Raw genomic sequence first — 20,153 nt, 5'->3', positions numbered from 1 at the left:
GTCCTCGCAAACCCTACACCAGAATGTGTACACCAGTGTGCATAGCCATATACCATGCATGTAGCTATCTGCCATAAGCCCCAATCCCGCCCACAACCCCGGCCAAGAAGGGGGGTAACCTGTCCAGGCTAGGGACACGCCACGGCACCCCACGAGCACCACTGGGGAGAAGGACCAGAAGGATCAGATACCCCCACACCCGACCGGAAGGCATCTACCACGACAATGATCCCCAGATCCCGGCCCCACCCACTGTGTGCCCACAGTATGCACAGTGCGGGGGAAGGTGGTATGTGCATTTGAGACATGCTGAGAGGTCCTTGCATACCCTACACCAGAATGTATACACCGGTGTGCATAGCCATATAGCATGCATGTAGCTATCTGCTGTGTTTTCGTTGCAGTTATATCTGCAGGGCAGATATTTGATTGTGAAAACCCCATTCTGAACATTCTTTGTCCTGTGTAGTGTATTCTGTGTAAGATTTTGTATTGTATTAGTTGTAGGTCTGGATTATTTATCATTTTGAATGTGTTAGTGTTCTGCATGGATTTTACATGTTCTCCCCGTGTGTGCACAGGCTTTCTCCGGGTCCTGCCATAGTCCAAAGACTTGCAGATTTGGAGATTAGGCAAATTGGACACTCTATATTGGCCGTAGGCGTAAGAGAGGATGGTTGTTTGTCTCTATGAGTGTCCCTGTGATGGACTGGCAAACTGTCCAGAGTGTACCCTGCCTATTGCCCTATGTCGGCTAAGATTGGCACAGCACCCCCTTCGACCCTCATGTGGAGGATAAAGTGGTAGAAGATGGACGGATGGATGACAATATTTCCCATAATTTCTAAGTAAAAGTACACCGAGTGGTTAAGTGCTGCGCTCCACAGTTTGAAGTCCTGAATCCCAGTTCTTCCTGCCCCTCGAAGCCTGACTGCTGATTTAACCCCCAATCACGCAAAACATCCTGAATATCAGATATTTAAACATATCTAATATAAAATGCATATATGTAAAAATATTTCATTTAAGTAAGTGATTTTTTTTCAGTCACTTTTAGTTTTGTTTGTATTTCTTAGTTTGGATAGACCCTCCAGTTATTATTATTTTATAAATATTTTATGTCATGCTGAAGAAAATAGAGATGCAGCAACCCAGATGCCGGCATGTGATGTATCACAGGCTGAGAGACAAATCAAATCATTTCTCTTAAAAGTTACTAACATGGATTATAAAATACAAAAATAACTTGTAGATTTCTGATTTAATCATATAATTTGTACAGAAACAAAACAGTATTTCTGCAACAACAGTTTAACAACAACATACTGTGTGTAAGTCAACAATTCAACTAATGCAGTTAAATCTATAATTATTAATTATTTACAGCAAGGAATTTTCGACATAAGTAGTAGGACAAACACATGTTCGATCAGGTCAAATAAACCTGGTTAAGCTTCTTCTTCTGCAAAATTTTAATTTTTTAATCATATAAATGAGTTGAAATATAAAAAAAAGCTTTAAAATGATATCTCATTGTATCATAATTATGCACAGATGTTCCCTTCGCAAACAGGCAAATGTCTGCCGCATTTGCCTGCTGCATTCAAATTAGCCAACAATTATCCACACTTGGGAGGATCCAGCCCCTGGATTGAGACACAGCTTGTCTCTCACTCCCCTCTCTTGTGTACACCTCACTGACAGTTGTGCTTCACACACACTGACTGTTTACAAAGGAAGGGGAAGAAGAAGTCTTCATTATAACCTGATATTAACTGGCGGGCCGCATGAAATTGATTGAAGGGGGGCCGCATGTGGCCCATGGGCCAAAAAGTGATTACCTTGTAACTAAAAGGTTGCTTTTTGACTTTGACTTTTTAGCACTGTTGCAATATTGGTGAAGGGCCACATCAGAGAGCAATGGCAGCTCCTACCTTGTGACTGAATGTGGTCGATAAAATGTATTGTGTTGTTTTGTGATTTACAGTTATCTTTTGTGATGTGTTATTGTCTTGTCCCATTTCTTGCTGTTATATACATACAGAGATATAAAATAAAGAAAAAATATATAAATAAAGAGCGTTTTTTCTAGACCTGAAGAGAGTGCTTTATACTACAGTTCTACCTTTGACAGCCTATCTATCACACATCTACCCATTTGCTCACTTGACCCGCTCTACCATAGTTGAGCAGCCACCTCCTCAAGTACGCAGTCTTTATTAGCAGGTGGTACCAAACTTTATTGCTAATTTTCTTTTTTTGCCATAAAGAGGCAATGGAAACAACTTGAGAACATGTAACTAACATATCATCTCCTTTCATGCTTAGCTAACGACTTTGCAAACAGTTGCTTATTTACACATTCATCATTTGAAGAGCAACTGTTCACTTGTAATTGTGTTCCTTGTCACCTGGTGAATGTAAAAAGCTCTGTTTTTGGTTTCTCCTGAGGGAAATATCTGGTGCGTCAGCTGCTAAATGCTCCACTATATTTACCAGCTAATCAACTGTTTGTCTGTTGTTCATTGCTGAGCAGGCAGTATCAGGAGGACTTTTAGAGCTAATTGACTAAAGTGGCCAAAAACAATGGTGAGAAAGAAGAATGGGTGCAGCTGCACAATAAAACAGTGACCTAAAGCTCAATATAAAGCTCGCTACAACAGAGGCAAGTAGAAAATTCAGGCCATAATTCTATAAAGGTTAATCAAGCAAGTCACTTAAACATTACCTTGCAATAGGAAAATGTAAATTGTGGCACTTTAAACAATAAAAACCCTAATAAATCAGTCGGTCACCAATGTGAACTCGAACAGTGGATTATAACATCCATTAAACTCCAACTTTAAGAATAAAGTATTATTCTAAATCTTTCTAATGACTAATACTATTTTAAGCTGTTCCTCGTGTCGTGATATTTTTAGATACTAAATCTGCAGTTTGGTTAAGGACGATTTGTCTTTTTTTTGTCTCGTGTTACTTTGAAAACTTCTTCATACTCATTGCCAAACCTTGTTCATAGCTGACAAATGATAATGCATATAGCATTGAACCTAATGTGACCGACCTTGTAGTAGGTTACTGTATGTCAGCCTATACCCTCTGTAATAAATCCATACAGTGCAGGCGTGTGTTGGTTTTTAACATCATTTGTTCATATAATTAGCAAGTTGACAGCTGATGTTACTACGTTTATTACAAGCAAGGCTGTGCTTTGCTATTCTCTGTGTGTATATGTGCAAATATGTGCAAAATGCACAAGCATCCCGTTATTTATTCTACATATTTACAGCACCTGCATTCGTGGTGCCTCCAGAGGTCCACGCAGACCAAGGGAGGGGAGCAGTGATGTTTCCGGCAGGATTCTGAAGAGCAGCCAACAGAGACACCCTGCAAAGTGACCACCTGAAGCTCCTCTGAAAGCTGCTCTGTATCCAGGGAGACGGAGTGGCTGTTAAACCTTACATCTCGCAAACAACCTGACAAAGACAGAGTAAAAGGAGGATAAGAGAAAAAAAAAAAAGTTCAGAGAGTGTACAAAGCCAAAAGACACTATTGAACACTAGTCCTCAGGCAACATCTTTTATGAACTCTCATTTACACCACAGTAGGAGTGTTAACTCAGACACACAGACACATACATATTGACACATAAATTGACTTGCTGACACACCTGAAGACCACTGCACACTCTCATGCACAAACACACACACAGCCTGAGGCTAAGCTGTCAGCATGGGCTGCTTTTTTTTCAGGATATTTTCTCTGCTGGTTAGTTTGCTATCTCCATGGGGAGCAGGGGGCCTAACACATGATTTAAATACAGATCAGAGTCACCGACTCACTTTATCTCATCTGCTTGAAACTAAGGGATGAATATACCTTTGGGGCAGGCAGTGAAATGTAGAAGTAACAGTGAGAGGCAAAGATAAAACCTTGCTTTCTACAGGTATCTGAGTACAAGTGTGTTTGCTGATTTGTCAATTTAAAAGTTTGTATGTTAAATTACTTCTCTACTCCTCTAAGAATGTATCCATTTATCATATAAACATTAACTGAGTCTCATTTAGATACCCACCAACGAAGCTCCGGTTGTGTCCTGACGGAAAAGAGTTTCCAATCATCACTGAAGGGTCAATAATGATTTCCTGACTCTGACCAGGCGAAGCCGTCACCTCCCGTCGCCCCCCTCCTCCATCCAGGTACAGGGTGAACTCTCTGCCGTACCGGTCCAGCTCCACCTCATGCCACTGGCCATCATCGAGGCGATAGTAGGGCAGAGTGACATTGTAGTCGCCATCACCAAGGTTGTAGAAAACAGCCAGGAGACCCTGAACAACCTGATGTTTATAGACACGTTTTAAATGATTTGGACATCCACAATGCAAGAAAGGGTTAAATAATCATTAGGTAATGATTACCTAATGACTGGATAACCAGTAACGATTGAGTAGCTAACACTGGGTAATCATTTCGATTTGGCGTTTGATTAATGAACCAAAACAATTACATTTACACTCATTCATATTATGACATATTATGGAGCTGCAGGTGAATGTGAATGAGCAAAACGGGTGTGCAGTTCTCTGAAGACGTGTGAAGAGGCATACATGATTATTTGATAATCAGTTAGTTGTTATCACCTTACTGTGAATTTGTGTAAAGTGTTACCCAAAATAAAACAAAATATTGTAATCTTTCAGATGTGTGTGATATCGGATGTGTCAAAGCTCTATTAGCCATGTGAGTGTGGATTTCAAGGCTCACTTTAGTGACCTGAATAGAATTGTTACTTTAGCTGACACAGATTCTAAACTGACACATCTGGACTCCTGCCACATTGTGTTCTGTATTGATGAGCAAAAGGACATCTTGAGCAGAACAGCATTACAGCATTATAGCATTATAAATAGATGAGATCCTGTGGTGAAGAAAGGGAGAAGATCGGGCCTGACAAGTATTGTGAAATTTAGATACACAGAAAAAAGAATCTCTGTGGTGAACCTGCCAGAGAAATGGCATGAAAAGTTTTGTGGTAAAAATGAATACAGCAATTTTACAGCAATGATGCTTCACTGGTGTACACATCACTGCATGGTGGAGGCTGGAGTCACCCCGAAGGGAAGGTATACAAGAAACAACAATTATCTTCAACAGTTAAGGATGAGCGAACACAACGGACTCCACCAATGAGAGGCTCCCATGACTGCAGCTTGTACATGTCCAACACTTAATTGGAAACAGTAGGGCAAGATAATTCACTTTCAGCCCAGTCTACGTTAACTATTGCTCCCTCAGCATGGGCATCTTAAATGCATCTCTCCCACTGGACAGTAGACGGACACACACACACACACAGAAAGCTGACGCTGCTCTCCCAACTGGCGAGACCTCACCTTGCCCTCAAGACTGCAACAAAACGAGCAAAAGACAAAGGAATCAATCAATATTTGGAGGGAAAAAAAACCCCCAGATTTTCACAAAATGTTGAAGTGAATTTCTAAAGTGTGATTTTCTTAAGTGCTCGGTGTCAGAAATGATATTCCAGAATTACTGTTCTTACGAGTCACTGAAAAAAGTAGTGCTTGTAAGTTGTGCTCCAGAAAGTCCTTCACAGACTGCATTCGATAAATGTTTTCTTTACAGATACAACATAGTCCTTGGAGAGCTGAATTGTGTTTATACCCAGCTGGCCCCTGGTAACCTTTGTGTGAAAGTGTGGTTATTTATTCAGGGTGCACTCTACCCAATAGAATAAAAAAAAAAAGGGGGAACAAGAGACGGCCCTTTAAATGAGGGCTTGTTGTCCACAAACACACCGGGCTTGTGCTCAAGTGTTTTTAAGAGCTTTGAGACAACCAAGCTAAAGAAATGCTTCAGTGTGCTGTCACAGACAGACATCAGATGTGTTATACAGCCCTCAAATTCAGCTCCACAGAGGTTTTCACAGAGAGCGCCTCGATAGCCCACATACAGTTAAGGCTAAAGCCTTTTCCTTTTCCTGTCACTGTGAGGCAGCGACCAGGGAAGAGGACAATATTGTTTTTCTTCATGTTGTGTAAAGACCCGAACAAGCACAAGAACTCGATGCGGATGCTTTGAGCAAAGCTGTCCGAGAAATAATGATCACAAGCACAAAGACATGATCTCAAAGACAGGGCCGGGAGAGGTGTAGAGTACACCACAACCAAGACCAGTTCACAGCAAACACCCGACTTCAAGAGGAACAGTTGGAGCTATTTACTTCCAGGTGCTGCTCACATTCGGCCTCATTCGGTCAGTCAGACTAAAGGCTTTGACAAGAAACACTGGCTTGAGAGGCGTGCTCGCATGAAGGTTTCACAAAGTGAAGTAGACTTGAGTCCTAGAGAAACGCCGTGCATGAGCACCACTCCAACCCAGTTGTGGCAAAATGAGCAGCGTGACTTTGAGCTCACCACTTGAAGCAAGCTGTGTCAAAACCCTTGAAGAACAGAGCAGGGGATCTGACCTTGACTCAAGAAGACTCTGCCCTCAAATAACAGTGCACTCTTTTGCTGTCTTGCTGAATTGAGTTTGAAACATTGGCTACAGACAGAAATAACCTTGAATAAAGCACTTTTTTTTCCTCTTTTTTTTTTAAATAGCAGACGCTCAACAGCAGCATTCTGCAGATAAGTCCTTGTTGAGAACATACACACGTCAATCACCAGCCTCGTTAGTATCCACCCATATGTCTCCAACCCTGATATTAGTCACTCTCAGCTTGACAAGCACTTGTGACAATAATTGTGCAGGCCCTGATCATTACTTTAAGACTCACAAACAATCTGAGCTGTCAAGGTGAAGGAGTGCGAGCAGTCGTGACTCACCTCTAAACGCAGGTATTCATTCTGCTCCCGGGAGAGAAGACTGAGGACGACACCGGCGGCAGCACGAGTCCGAACACCAACCTGCACTCTCGTCTGTCGCGCAGGAAGAGACCACAAGAGCTGGAGCTGGATGTGGCTTCGGCTGTCAAAGGAGAACTCCGGAGCCACTTGTCAATCAGAAACACACAAGACACAATGTTCACTTCATTCAGCTGCTGAATAGAAAATACAAAAGGATATCACAGTGAGGGCGTGCTGTTCTAGGAAAGCACTAAGGGAGGGTTATCTTCCCACAACAGCAACTACCCACATTGATTATTCCATCTAAAGCTTAAAAATCTCTAAGATCGCACTGTACTTTCCATATAAATCTCAAGTCATTTGAAAAACAATGTATTATGTTTACCTTGATCACACTGTGGCCCTGTAAACCCCAGCCCACAGAAGCAGTCAAAGGATCCCCACTCGCTGTGGCAGTGACCCCGCTTCCCACAGGAAGGAAGTTGCTCCATGCTGGTGCATTGTTTATCAATAAAAAAGCAGCCAGGCACAGTATTGGAGGATTCGGCTGGAGAACCAAGGTCATATAACTGGAGTGATAAAGAGAAGAAGAGGAGAATAATTCATCATAAAGAAAAAACGAGGGTTGTCCTGCACTGCAATGAATGTAAAGTAGAGTATGGGGCTTCTTTTGCAAATGGATAACTAATCTTTATGTATTTATGTAATGACTGATATCTGATTGCTGCTTGTTGATACATTACATTTTTAATAAAAGTATGAACCCCTGACAGAAGTTGACATCAATACTTGAGACAACAAAACATACACAACTCATATTTTGCAGATATACTGTGACTGTGCAGAACATGTACATGTATGTACTGTAAATGCACTTGCTTTTGAAACTGCTTTCAATATCATGAAAAATACTGTCTTTTTAAAGGAATACTGATTTGCGTTTAGCTTTTATTACTGGAATAGCGGTGCTTCCCAACCTCAGTTTCCCCTGAGATGAGAAATATCTTCATGCCCACCAGTGACACTTGGTCCCGTTAGCGTAACTGTTAGCAAAGATGGCGGACACTGTTTACATTCTGGGAACGAGGTCGCGTCCCCTTATGAGTGGGTCTAAAAAGTGCTGAATTAGCGTTGCAGTTTCAAGCCACTGGTGGGCATGTAATAAAAAAAAAGAATGAAGATGTGTCTCGACGGAGGGGAAACTGTGGTTGGGAAGCACAATTTTTCAAAAATACTACCCCTATTCTAGTAATACAAAGCTAAATGCAAATTGGTAAATTATTCCTTTAAGGCCAATCCATTTATTCACCAACTATAGTTCCACATTGTTTGGCAGATAATGGCAGTAAAACATTCAAATCAAAGTGTGGTCAAAGGAACACATGATACACATTCATGCCAGTGGCGTTACATGATGCAGTTAATTCAGCATGGCACTAATGGACCAAGAAACAAAGCAATACACCAACAAACTGGAGGGAAGTAATTGGATGCAACACGCAAACAATGTCTGTTCGACTAATGTTTTTTTTGTGAAAGGAAATGTCCTCGTGCTGTCTGACAAAGTCAGGCCTCGTGGATATGCTGAGAAACAATGAATGTAAATGGCAGCTTGTTTGGGAGAAATATGGAGAGACATCCACAGGGCAACTAAAATTACAATCCCCGATGTTACTGAACCACTGGGCTCAGGTTTCCACTCTGTGCATCTGCAATATCGAATGTAAAGACACAATGGATTGAATAAATACACTTGGCAAACTCCCTGTAGCTTGTGTGTCGACTACAAAGCCACAGAAACAGGGAGAGGGAATTTAACCAGAAGCACAAGTGAAACGCAAGTGACATTAGCAATTATCAGGGCTGTGGCGCTGTCTCGAGGCCAAGGTACTCGATGCACTCCAGCGCCGGTGTGGCCCCATGGTTATCCGAGCAGGTGAAGAATAAAAGGGAGACAGAAAAAGCCATCTATTCTATTCTAATGTATAATCAGCCTCATAAACAGGTTTATAATTAATAACTACTTTATTTTTACCTTGCTGTCCACGTGCAGGTTCCTTATACATCCAGTGAAGTGTTTGTGCTGCAGCTGTGGATATTCATACGATATGTTCTCACTGATTCCTCCGAGCTGCAACACAAAACTTCCATTCAGATACCTGGGAAAGAAAAAAAAAGAAGAAGGAAATGAAACAGCTGCAATGTGAGATCTTGTGGTTACAATTCAAATCACAACCCTCAATATAAAGGAACAGAATGAAAGCATGAAAAGAACAAACACCCACATCATATAAGCTGTCACAGTTACAATCCAAGGTTTTATTCTTTTGCTGCGAGGGCTATCATCACTGTTGTTGCTTTCTGACAACGTGCTACATGACTCCATTCTTCTTCTTCTTTCCCCTCATTTCAGAAAGATGTGCATTTGCCTTAAACTGTCAAAATATAAAATGCTTCAGCACGTTTGAAACTGAAACTGTCCACACAGAGGACATTAAACAATTCAGTTCTAGCTAACATTGTCCATTTAATACAATAACAAACGGTGTCGCCTAATGAGATGAGAGGAGGATGCAGACGTGTAAAAAAAGTTCTTGAAGGTTTTTTAAAATTGAGAAGTTATTTAAATTAATAGCACATTTTTAAAAATTCATAAACTTATTTACACAACAAAACAAAGAGCACAGTGGCAGGCTGAGCTCTCGATGGGAATAAACACACTCAGCTGTAGCAAAAGCAAAACCGTGCTTTTTTGCAGAAACATAGCAAAAAAAAAAAAAGGTTAGGTGGCATTTAAGGATTAGATTTAAGGATTCCATCAGCACTTTCTTCCCTCCAGAGAGAGGGAACTACGTGGCACAGAAAAATTGAACTGTGATTCTACAGTCTGATTTGATTCTGATAAATGATGCAGCTGCACATCAACACCATTTTAGGCACTCAATTTCTGTTTTCTATTTTTGATATAAAAGGGAAGGAGAGAGCCACAGAGAGAGGGACGGGTGATTTTTTTTATGTTGGCAGAATACTGAATGAGCATGGTACGGATTATTTGTTAGGGCCCGAGTACTCACACAGTGAAAAAAATTGCATTTTTGGAAGTACTTAGCTTTGATGAAACTGGACAGAAATTGGCACGCAAATCAGAACTGGTGAATCATTGTATAAAATAAGTGTTATGTAACAGTGGTACAATATGGCTCAGTAGCGCCTCCTAAGGTGAAACCCGGCAGGACAAAGCCAAACCTAAGTTGCACCGAATTTGACGAAACTTGGTGGAAACATGTCACGGCCCAAGACGAACAAAAAATTCAAGAGCAAGTCGGCCATTTTCAATTTGGTGTCTGTCTTGGTGATTTGCACATTTTTAAATGAACAAACTCGTTTCATTTCATTTTCAACATAAAATAAAAGTCATCATTTGTACTGCACACACATCAAAGATGTGAAGTTATCAAAAGGTCTTGCAGATTCAAAAGGGGCGTGGCCCCAGCAACCGTGGAAATTTTGGCAGATTTCGACTGTTCGCCATAAAACAGGAAGTGCCCTGTAACTTTGCCATACATTACCTGATCTGCTCAAAACTTCACACGTGAGACAAGGCGAGAAAACATCGGCACATGAAAACTAAGTCAAGGGCATAGCGCCACCTATGCCCTTGTATTATGGGGCTGTGAAGGCCTGCACAATGCACAATTTAATTACATATATTGTTTTTTTAACTCATGATTATCCTGCTTCGATCACTGCAATGCCTCACACTGTTGGGTACAGATCAGTTGTCTCTTCGCTGTCTTTAGCATGGTTTAAAAAGCAGCAGCATGTTTGCTGATGGTGGTGAAGAGACATTAAGATCACCTCACCCCTGTTCTGGCTTCACCACACTGGCTTCCTGTTCATGGTTTATTGCATGATTTTCCCCTGCAGAATAATGCACCACCCTGTGTGACTGAGCACCTTCATGTTCCAGTCATAATACTGAGGTCAGCGACTCAGCAGCTCCTGGACATCACTAGCTCCAGGCTTAAAACTCCAGGGACAGAGCCTTTTCTGTAGCAGGTCCTTAACTGTGGAACAGTCTGCCTATATAACTGTAGACCCTCAAGAGTTTTAACTCCTTGCTAAAGACCTATTTATTTGCTTTGGCTTTTAATACCAGATGAGGTTGTTTTTATTTATTTATTCTTATTTGTAATTATTTTAATTGTTCCCCTTTTGTTTTCTATTATCTCTTGTTTCCATTGCTGTGTTTTCACTCATTTTATTTGGTGACATTTTCCTTATTGTATTTTTATTGTTTCCTTTAACTTCATTTAAGCACAGAGTTGTTTTTAAATGTGCTCTATAAATAAATGTGACCCGGACCTTGCTGTGTGAGGACTTAACAATTTGCTAAAAACAGCTTTACTGTAAAATTAAAAAAATAATGATATCGCCTCCACTGTGAGGCATTATTTAAAGCTGTAGTGAGTAACTTTTAAACGTAACCAAAATGTATGTTACATTCAAACCACAGTCAAATTAATACACACAGTTTTGAACAATTGCTAACTTTAGGTTATGCAAATAGTAATCCAAGAACTGCAATGCCAGCAATATCCAGCTTCAAATTGATATCATTTTTACGAGGGCACAACAAACGTGTCCTCAAGTCCTTAACGGTGTGAAGCTATAGTGTTTGGTGTCGAAAGATAAAGTGAGAATAAGCTTCTTCTGACTCGAAATCATAGTGGATGTTGGTCCTTATACTTTATATGCTAATATAGTATACATGCAAAAAGATCATTTTATTTACCATGTTGAAATACGGTGTTGACTTAGCTATCAGCAAATGAATAACTCAGTTATTAACTGCTGCTAGTGAAAAGGTTAATGCTCTGCTCTGTAGAGAATTGTTTACCCTTATGGGGACATTTAGACACTGTCCCTGTGGGCCTTGTGTGATTTTAGTTTTAAAAAAGAATAAACAGTAAACCTTAGTAGATTTGTTGTTGCAGCCACAAGAAAACCCCAGAAGGATCACTGGGGAGTTACTAAAATGTTATTGTTGGTTACTTCAACCATAAATTCTGGTATTCTTGAATAACGTTTTTTTATCTTAATTGATTTTTATGTAAAAGTGTTTTTTTTTTTTTTATATATGTCACAATTTAACACTGGAGGCCCTGCAGCCTGCAGCTTTTACTGGCTCGTTGTGGGATTTTGTTGGTAGCAGTTGTTCTATTTAATTATTGATCTTACTTGTCCCTGTTGGGGGTGACCCCGCGGATTTCACAAGACGAGCGGTCCTCAGTCATCGCCCATGAGTCCACGCCTTCTGTCTCCATGACGATGGCACTTGAACATCGATCGAGAGTGAAGCGTACTTCCTTTAAATTGGGGAAAGGTGAAAAGAGGTCATCACGGCGGATTTGTGAGTGTACAGTATAGCCAGACACTCATTTTAAGCGACAGCACGTAATGGCATGAAAGGACTTCTCTTACCTTACTGTTACTCCTCACATCAAGACGATGCCATCGTCTGTCAGAAACCCCAGCGTTATTTGTTAACTGGAGGACCAGTGTCCCAGAACCGTGATTAATTTTCAGACTGGGCGTCCCACCGATCAGCTCTGAGGAAAAAGAGAGGTGAGAGTTTACACTAACAACCCTAAACTAAGTAAACAACCTCTCTAGGCGTGATTGAAATATTCAAAATGCCCAAACACAACAACAGCTCTGTAGAGTAGAAAGATGACTCAATTTACTTGCACAGACAAGCCAAAGCCAAAAAAACTAAACACAACCAACAAAATAATAAAAAAAAAGCACTGTGTGATGAAATGCATAAAAAAGAAGTAAGATGTATGAGGCATGGGGAAATCGCAGGAGACATATGAATAGACGACGACAATAAAAAAACGTGTAACACAGCTGGGTGACAGCAGGCAATCAGATTGAAACGAGGGGATGGAAAAATGGCTACGAAACAGGAGATTAAAAAATAAATTCAAAGATTGGTTTAAGCAAAATGACTCAGCTATGGATGATCCAAGTCATGGTAACAGTTTCTGGAAGGACATGATCCAAGCAGTTTTTCTTCTTTTTTTTCTTCTTCCCTCCACATTTTTAAGTGTTCAGAGACCCATAAATGAAATGAAATTCACCTTTAACATAATGGGGCGGAGGTAGAAATCTCAGAGGCACACGTTATAAAATTAAACTATCTTCACGGCAAGATGTGACTGATGGCAAATTATAAACTATATTAATTATCATTTGGGTAAGGAAAATAATAAATGTCATTTGTATGCGGGTGTGTGTGTCTATAGCAGCTATAGCTTCAGGTTCTGTCATAAAAATACACTATACTAGTTTCTATTATATCATTTAATGTTTACTGTATAATGGAATTTATTCATTACCATCCTCATCGTCATCATCATCCTCATGGTCATGGTTTAGTCGAACAATGTGCTTCTTTAACCGAGAAAAACATGAATATTTAAAAAGAGATGAACACATCATTACAATGCACCCTAAAATAACCCTTAAACACCGAGTGGATCACAGACGACACGTTTGCGCGAGCACACTTGCGTTACCATAATTACACAATGGTTTGTGCTATCGGAAAAAATTATATGTTAAAGCCAGCATGTGGTTATTACGATAATTCCACATGTGCTGTTGCAGGAAGCCGGCGAATCTGCATCTTTGTCACCAAAGAGGAGAGAGTTGGAAAAAACGTCATGTACATAGTTTCCATTTTGTGCCCTGTTTTTGGACATTGAGACAAAAACTCTAACAGATGTTATTTTAAATAATTATACTGTTCAAATTTAACATGCAAAATCTGGTATTCATTTGCAACTACAGTGTTTTTCTAAATAAAACTTTTCGGTTTTGGTTCATTTTAAACTGTTAATACACTATTACTATATAACATTTAGTAAATTGTAAATAACTGCCAGATATTGGCAGTTATTCTGGACAAAAAAATGGGCAAAAGCATTTAGGACATTTTCTGGCCCTTGGTTAAAATAAGCACAAATTATGAGGCTTAGGTGTTAAAGGGTTAAAGCGTTCATAAATACTGTGTATTGTAGGTATAAAGTATTGTACTTATGTATTCTACGCATATTCATATATACCTGATCACCTATTCAGTTAGATAAATCTTTAAATACCATCCTTCACCGTCAGGACTCATGATCAAGCCTTTGGGTCAGTGACAGTAAACCCCTGCTGAGTAAGACACTGACGGTTTTCCTACCACAGCCCAGGGTTTTTTACGCATACACATTAAACTGTACAACTGGGCTGCCTGTGTAACATCATGTTTAATGCTTAGTGTATTACTCAGGAGAGTGAGTGCCCTTTTCCCCCAGCAGTGCACTAACAAACAAAATTTGCCTCATATATCTGATTAGCTATCACCCAGTAATAAAATATACAGAATTAAGTTCCACGTTTTGGTACAATAACAGCTCGGAGGCCTCTTGGCGCACATCTGATTATTCATACTCATTCTTTACCTAAAGCCATATAGTCTTCAGCATCCCCAGGCATGAGAGTGGCTACCGGGCCGGCATACAGGAGAAGTCCATCGTCTTCCTCTGTCATAAACTCTAGTGAAATATGGCTATCAAAGCATGGCCTTATGGGGGGAAACCAGGCATAGCCGTCACCAAGGAAACTGAGCCTTGTCTGCTGACAGTCTGGCCCCTCAAGCTGTGGGGGACAGTGACACCTGAAGCACCAAAGAAGGAGAAAATAGGAGAGAAAATCAAGGCAAAACACACGGAAAGAAACGGTGAGAAATCACTACACTGTCAACTGACAGCTATAGGAAAAACACTTTTCTCAATCAACTGTTTGTATCAACCAGGAATCCGTAAATATTCAGTTCTACATTAAATCAATTAAGTGTGAACAAAACATTACTCTGTTCTATTCTTTATCTATCAAAGCTGCCGAAGCTGAACCCTCTGGAGACTATTCCTGCTCTGCACATCACATCGTCTTTGTTAGGCGATAATTAATTCTATTTCTTTCACTTTTCTATGTGCTGCATCGCCACTCATTTCCTGCACTTATTTCATTCATGCCTATGCATTCTTTTCATTCCTAACATACTAAATACATGTTATGTGGGAGTGAAAACCCTGCTTCTTGGTGTTATATTGTGTAACAGAGAATTCTTTTTCCCTTCTCCCTCTTCAACATGGTAACTGTCATTAATAATACAAAAACCACAATAAGAAGAGATACATGCGGTGATGAAAAGCAGCCCATTCAATCACTGCAATGGTGAAGATGGAAGGGACTGGTTGATCTCATCCTGTCCCCTTCAATGCAGGCGTGTGAGACAAGCTGGCTTTGCTGATAATGTCAAAGCCATCTATTTTCATGCGGTGTCTGAGTAAGGCTGTGTGTACTGAGGCTGTTAGGGGCTGTTTCTCCACATTACTGTTTATTCTGCAGAGGGGGAACACATGTGAAGAATACTGAATACATGTGGCAACAGCGATGTCGTAGGATGAGTGTCTCTCCATGCATAAATATATGCACATGTCAAGCACAGCACCTCACTCTTTCATTGCTCTTTCATGTTATTCATGCGAGCAATGCCAGACCTCATCAAGAAGTACTGGGAATATTTTTTCTGTCTTTGATTGACAATATCTGATCAGCTGCCGGCTGAGGTTGCCTATTAAGCTCTTCTGACAGAATATTGAACCAAAAATTGGATTCTTTATGGTTATAATACATTCATACAACAGCACATATGGTATAAGGGAGGCTATTCTTCTCAAGGTCTTCTCTCACCACATGTGCACAGTGCACAGGCTTAAGTCAACACTTGAGAGATAAAAGCGTAAACAAGTCCTGTACATTTTTCTCTTCGAAGACCGAGCTTTTAACAAACTTGCGTGTTCATGCAAATGGCATTAAATGAGATTTTGAAAAGTTGTGAGCAAAGAGAGGGGCCAGAGTTGGACTAATCCGTTTGCCCTATATTTATCTAAGCTGGGCATTAGTGTGAGAACAAAATGAACTCCATGCTGTTTCTTCTGTGACGGACCACCACAGGGACATTTTCACGACAAGGTGAAGGCCTACAGGGTGCAGACAATTATCAACAGTTAAAGCACTGGCTAACCTGACTACAAAGGCTATGTTTAATATGTACAGATCAGTTCTGAAGCACACAAACATGGGGTTTCAAATCTGCAGACCTATATTGAAATGAGTCGGCAAGATGTGCATGCACATACAGGAACATTGCTTCCCAGTCTTTTGAAAATCCTCGCTGTCTAATAACTGTAGCTCAAATAAGTCAGGTGAAGTTAAATTAGATTTCTCATGAGAGATTCAGTAAGTAATTCTGGTCTCAATTTCTCATGATGCCACACCAGGAAACATATATTCCAGATTTATTTTCTCTCTTTAAGAAATATTTAAATATAACTTTTGATGTGCCTCTCACCTGTATCCATTATGCGTGTCAATGCAGGTCCCTCCATTAAGGCAGGGGTTAGTAGGGTAGGAGGAGCAGGGTTGGTGGGTCATTTCTCTGGCAGCACAGCCACACACAGCAGAGGATGTCACTTTCACTGAGACCAGGGCAAAGGCGCCTGAGTCTAACAGGGTGGGCGAGTCACTGAGGCTCAACTGTGTGGAGCAGCCGCTGGATGTCTTGCAGTCCGTGCACACACACTCATCTACCTGCACCTGGCTCACATTCACCTGCAACATTGACTGCAACTGTGGAGAATCAGAGGAGACAAGCGAGAAAAATATTACAATTACTATGATTGTCAGTGATGGGAGTTCGTATTTCGACTGTTGTTATTTATTAAAGGTCTTTCCATGCAATGCAAAATAGCAAAGTGATTCATACTCTAATATATTTATAATAATAATAATATTATTTTAATTTGAGCTTAGAGAGGGGAGAAATATCACGATGATATAACATGGGCAAAAGAAAGCATGCCGTGTCACAAAAGGAGGAAAGACAAAGACAAGAAATGAATGGATGAGACAAAGAAACATGACAGGGCCAAGTAGTAAACAGACAGAAAGTTGGTGTGAAAATAAAAGGGCAGATAAAAGCCCCACTATCTCTTCCCCTCAAGCTCCCAGGTGTACAACCTGATATATGAGCATTGATCTCTATCTATCAGACATGATGGTATATATACCTTCTTTTTATGTGCAGCGAGGACAGCATGCAGTTTCTCTGGGAGCAGGTAGCCATTATCCGTTAGCACATAGAAATGAATGTCCACCGTTTTCTCCTTTCTGTCTGCTACGCTGAAAATGTTGATGCTACCCGACCTGACGGAGAGGGTTTCAGACAGGAAGACCCAGAATGTCTCAAGCCGGCTCTTCCCCTGGACGCGGGAGCTGATAAAATCTTTCGCTGTGATGCCTTCAGGGAGACAAAGGATGAGAGGGGTTCATGCAATAAGAACAACGGACTCATCAATGACAACTGCAGAGTTTTAGCAAAGTTTACTAAGTTCCTGCTTCCATTAGCTCGAGAGGTAGCCTGACGTGTCCCACTATTGATCCGTTTCCTCAGTGAATCATCAATAAGGTGAATGATTTGTGATGCAGTCAAAAAAAAGGATCAATTATTCCACCACTGAGATAAAGTTAAAGGTCTTGAAGAATTGCCATGTACAAAAAAAAATGCATGGCCAGAAAATCAATCATATTTGTGGTGCCACCTTCCAATAATATCAGGAGAATGTGGACAGTCATCTTTAATCTCCAAAAATGATAATGACTTAGATTCAGAGGCATCCATAATAGTCCTCGTCTCATGCCGAATGGCTTTTCAAATGTCAAGGACTTTACCTGACACTGCCGAATTGACCTTTATAACTCCAATTTGCTCTGAGAGATTGACAGAAAAATGAACATAAACTTCAGAGTGCGGCATACGAAGACGAAGAAAAAGACCGTTCCCAGCGAGCCCTGTGAATGGTTGCTCTGCAATGCTTAGAAATGCTAAACAGAACAAGTAGAAAGATTCATTTTGACAGCCTATTATTTCAGCGTTAACTGCATTGACAACCTGATAATCATTCAATGAAAAGTACCAATTTATTCATGCATGTAGCCTGTGTCTTTCAGCATCAGCTTCAAAAGGGAACAGAACAACAGCAGTGGCAACAAAGAGCAAGCTTTCCATTTTGTGGAGGACAAGGGTCACGCAGAGACATAACAGGTACTGAATCACAGCAGCACCCATCTATGTTCCAGTCGTCCACTGAAGCAAAATGTGTACAATAGTTCCGTCAGGTGAGGGACTCAGTTGTATGGTATGTAGCCGTGTGTTTGCTTTCTTTAATATTACCAGTCAGACGCAGAGAGGCAGACGAAAGGATGGCCTTTTCCTCCAGATCCCTGACATGAACTCTGACCCCTGACATCACATTGGGCCACACACCATCGGACACCCAGACCCTCAACCAGTAGCTGCCTGCTGGAGTGTTCCGTCGCAGGGTCAGTAGTCCTGTGGTCTGGTTCAGCCTGAAGTATCTATGAAAAGCAAACAAGCCGTAAAACGAAACGCAACATGTGTCATTTCTGCCACCAGGGGTCTCTCATTTAAAACAAAAAACAAAAGGCCTAGTTTGATGATGTGGGAAAACAGCGTAGATCACGAGTACCATGAGAATTGTTGTCTTGTTGTCTCCTTTGATGTCTCTGTGCCTTTGCACTTTACGAGGGAGATCTTTGGTGAGTAATCATGACCCATCAGTGAGAAATACCCATTATAAAAAGAAAAAAACAAAGACAGCACAGTGGCTTACTAGTAATGGTGATGTATAATCAGGGCCTCGCCCCGGAAACTATAGCAGAGCTGGTAAAGCAGATTTAATAAAATGGTACTGATCTCTATGGATATAAAAAATGCTGGAAATGTGGAAAGTTGGGGTAACATAAGTACAATTCTCAATAAAATAGATATTTTAATGCATGACATGTAACATACTATATCTCTTAATACGTAACAGTAAGAAGTTAATGACTTGGTGAGCTGTATCTGTGTTTCCTGTAAGTCAGAGTGAAAAAAATAACAACAAAACGAAAAAGAGAAAAAGAGAAAAACAAATGACTTTAGTCCAAAGAAAGCTCCTAAAAGAGCTTGGAAACTGTCAAACTTTATCATATGAATAAAACAAATATGCAATTGGTATTTCAAATCTGACCTGAGGGTGTGAATACCTAAAAGCTGCACAAGGTCCCTGACCATGATAGCACAAGCTGTTTCAGCTTAGGAACATAGCTACTGGTAGATAGAGATTGCTTGTGTGTTGGAATCTGATTTGATTTACTGAGATGGCAATGACTCTTGAAGGCCACGATTAAAGTCCGTTTTGAAAGTGCAGCTTGTATGAGAGGTCAGGGAATTGGATCTGAGATTAGGAGAAGTACCTGCTAGGCATGTTTTAGGCTGAGTGATATCACTCGAAAGAGGTCTTGGAGAAATACAGCCTTAACGCTGAGTCCACATCCTTTTCATTTTTTAAATTCTACACTGTTGGCAGTTCTTCTGGTACATCATTGCTTTAGCACTTGTACTTGTGCTGCACATTTGGAGATCAGCATGTTTTCAGAAAAAAAAAACCATTTGATTTTTACAGGGAGAGCTTACTTGGCTGCACTTGTCTCCAGAGTGTAGGTCTTGTTGTCCCAGTCATCAGGATCTGGGGCATACACCTTCCCCAGGACTGCATTTGCCATCCTTCCTGTTCAAGGTAAACACACACACACACACACACAAACACACATACACATGCACGTTGATTTCGTCAGGACGGAATCTGCTGATGCCGACACTTATCTTTACATCCCTCTCTTCTCCTTATCTTGCATTCTTGTGTTCTGTTCTACTTATTATCCTCATAACTGTGGAGCCCCACTGCTGGAATGAATAGACTCTCAGTGCTCCACTTCAGAGTGCGTGGAGCTTAAGGAAGCGGGGCTATCTCAGTATGGATTATGTTATTATTGACCTGCAGTGCCAGAGTGCTGCAGCTGGGTAAACAATGGCAGCCTGAATGAGTCACAGTGCTCCTGCTTTCTACAATTACCAAAACTGCCAAGTCGGTGATTGTGCCATCAAAACACTAACTAGCCAACAGGCGTAAACAACTTACCCTGGAGGGTAAAAACACTACAAAATAGATTCATTGTGATCCATAATGTGATGTTCATGTGAGCTGTAGGCAACGGGAGGACAGGGGAAGGACGTGCTGAGGGCTTGAGAGCGGATTTGAC

At 40.8% G+C, this 20,153-nt stretch overlaps 1 protein-coding gene across 1 annotated transcript in view; it reads right to left on the bottom strand.

Moving 5' to 3' along the window:
- Positions 1-20,153, bottom strand: part of LOC131470368 (neural-cadherin-like) — a 91,759-nt gene that overhangs the window by 10,343 nt on the left and 61,263 nt on the right. Inside the window, exons 19-30 of the mRNA XM_058646146.1 lie at positions 19,528-19,621; positions 18,223-18,407; positions 17,060-17,289; positions 16,342-16,619; positions 14,387-14,601; positions 12,354-12,481; positions 12,111-12,238; positions 8,905-9,028; positions 7,255-7,438; positions 6,849-7,015; positions 4,076-4,337; positions 3,293-3,476 (exon numbers count right to left, since the gene is read on the bottom strand). Coding sequence (XP_058502129.1) covers positions 3,293-3,476; positions 4,076-4,337; positions 6,849-7,015; positions 7,255-7,438; positions 8,905-9,028; positions 12,111-12,238; positions 12,354-12,481; positions 14,387-14,601; positions 16,342-16,619; positions 17,060-17,289; positions 18,223-18,407; positions 19,528-19,621 — 2,179 coding nt within the window. The remainder of the gene's footprint in view (positions 1-3,292; positions 3,477-4,075; positions 4,338-6,848; positions 7,016-7,254; positions 7,439-8,904; positions 9,029-12,110; positions 12,239-12,353; positions 12,482-14,386; positions 14,602-16,341; positions 16,620-17,059; positions 17,290-18,222; positions 18,408-19,527; positions 19,622-20,153) is intronic.

This window comes from Solea solea, chromosome 12 (genome assembly GCF_958295425.1).
Source record: "Solea solea chromosome 12, fSolSol10.1, whole genome shotgun sequence".
Classification (NCBI taxonomy): Eukaryota; Metazoa; Chordata; class Actinopteri; order Pleuronectiformes; family Soleidae; genus Solea; species Solea solea.
This window is presented reverse-complemented; position numbering and strand designations above follow the sequence as displayed.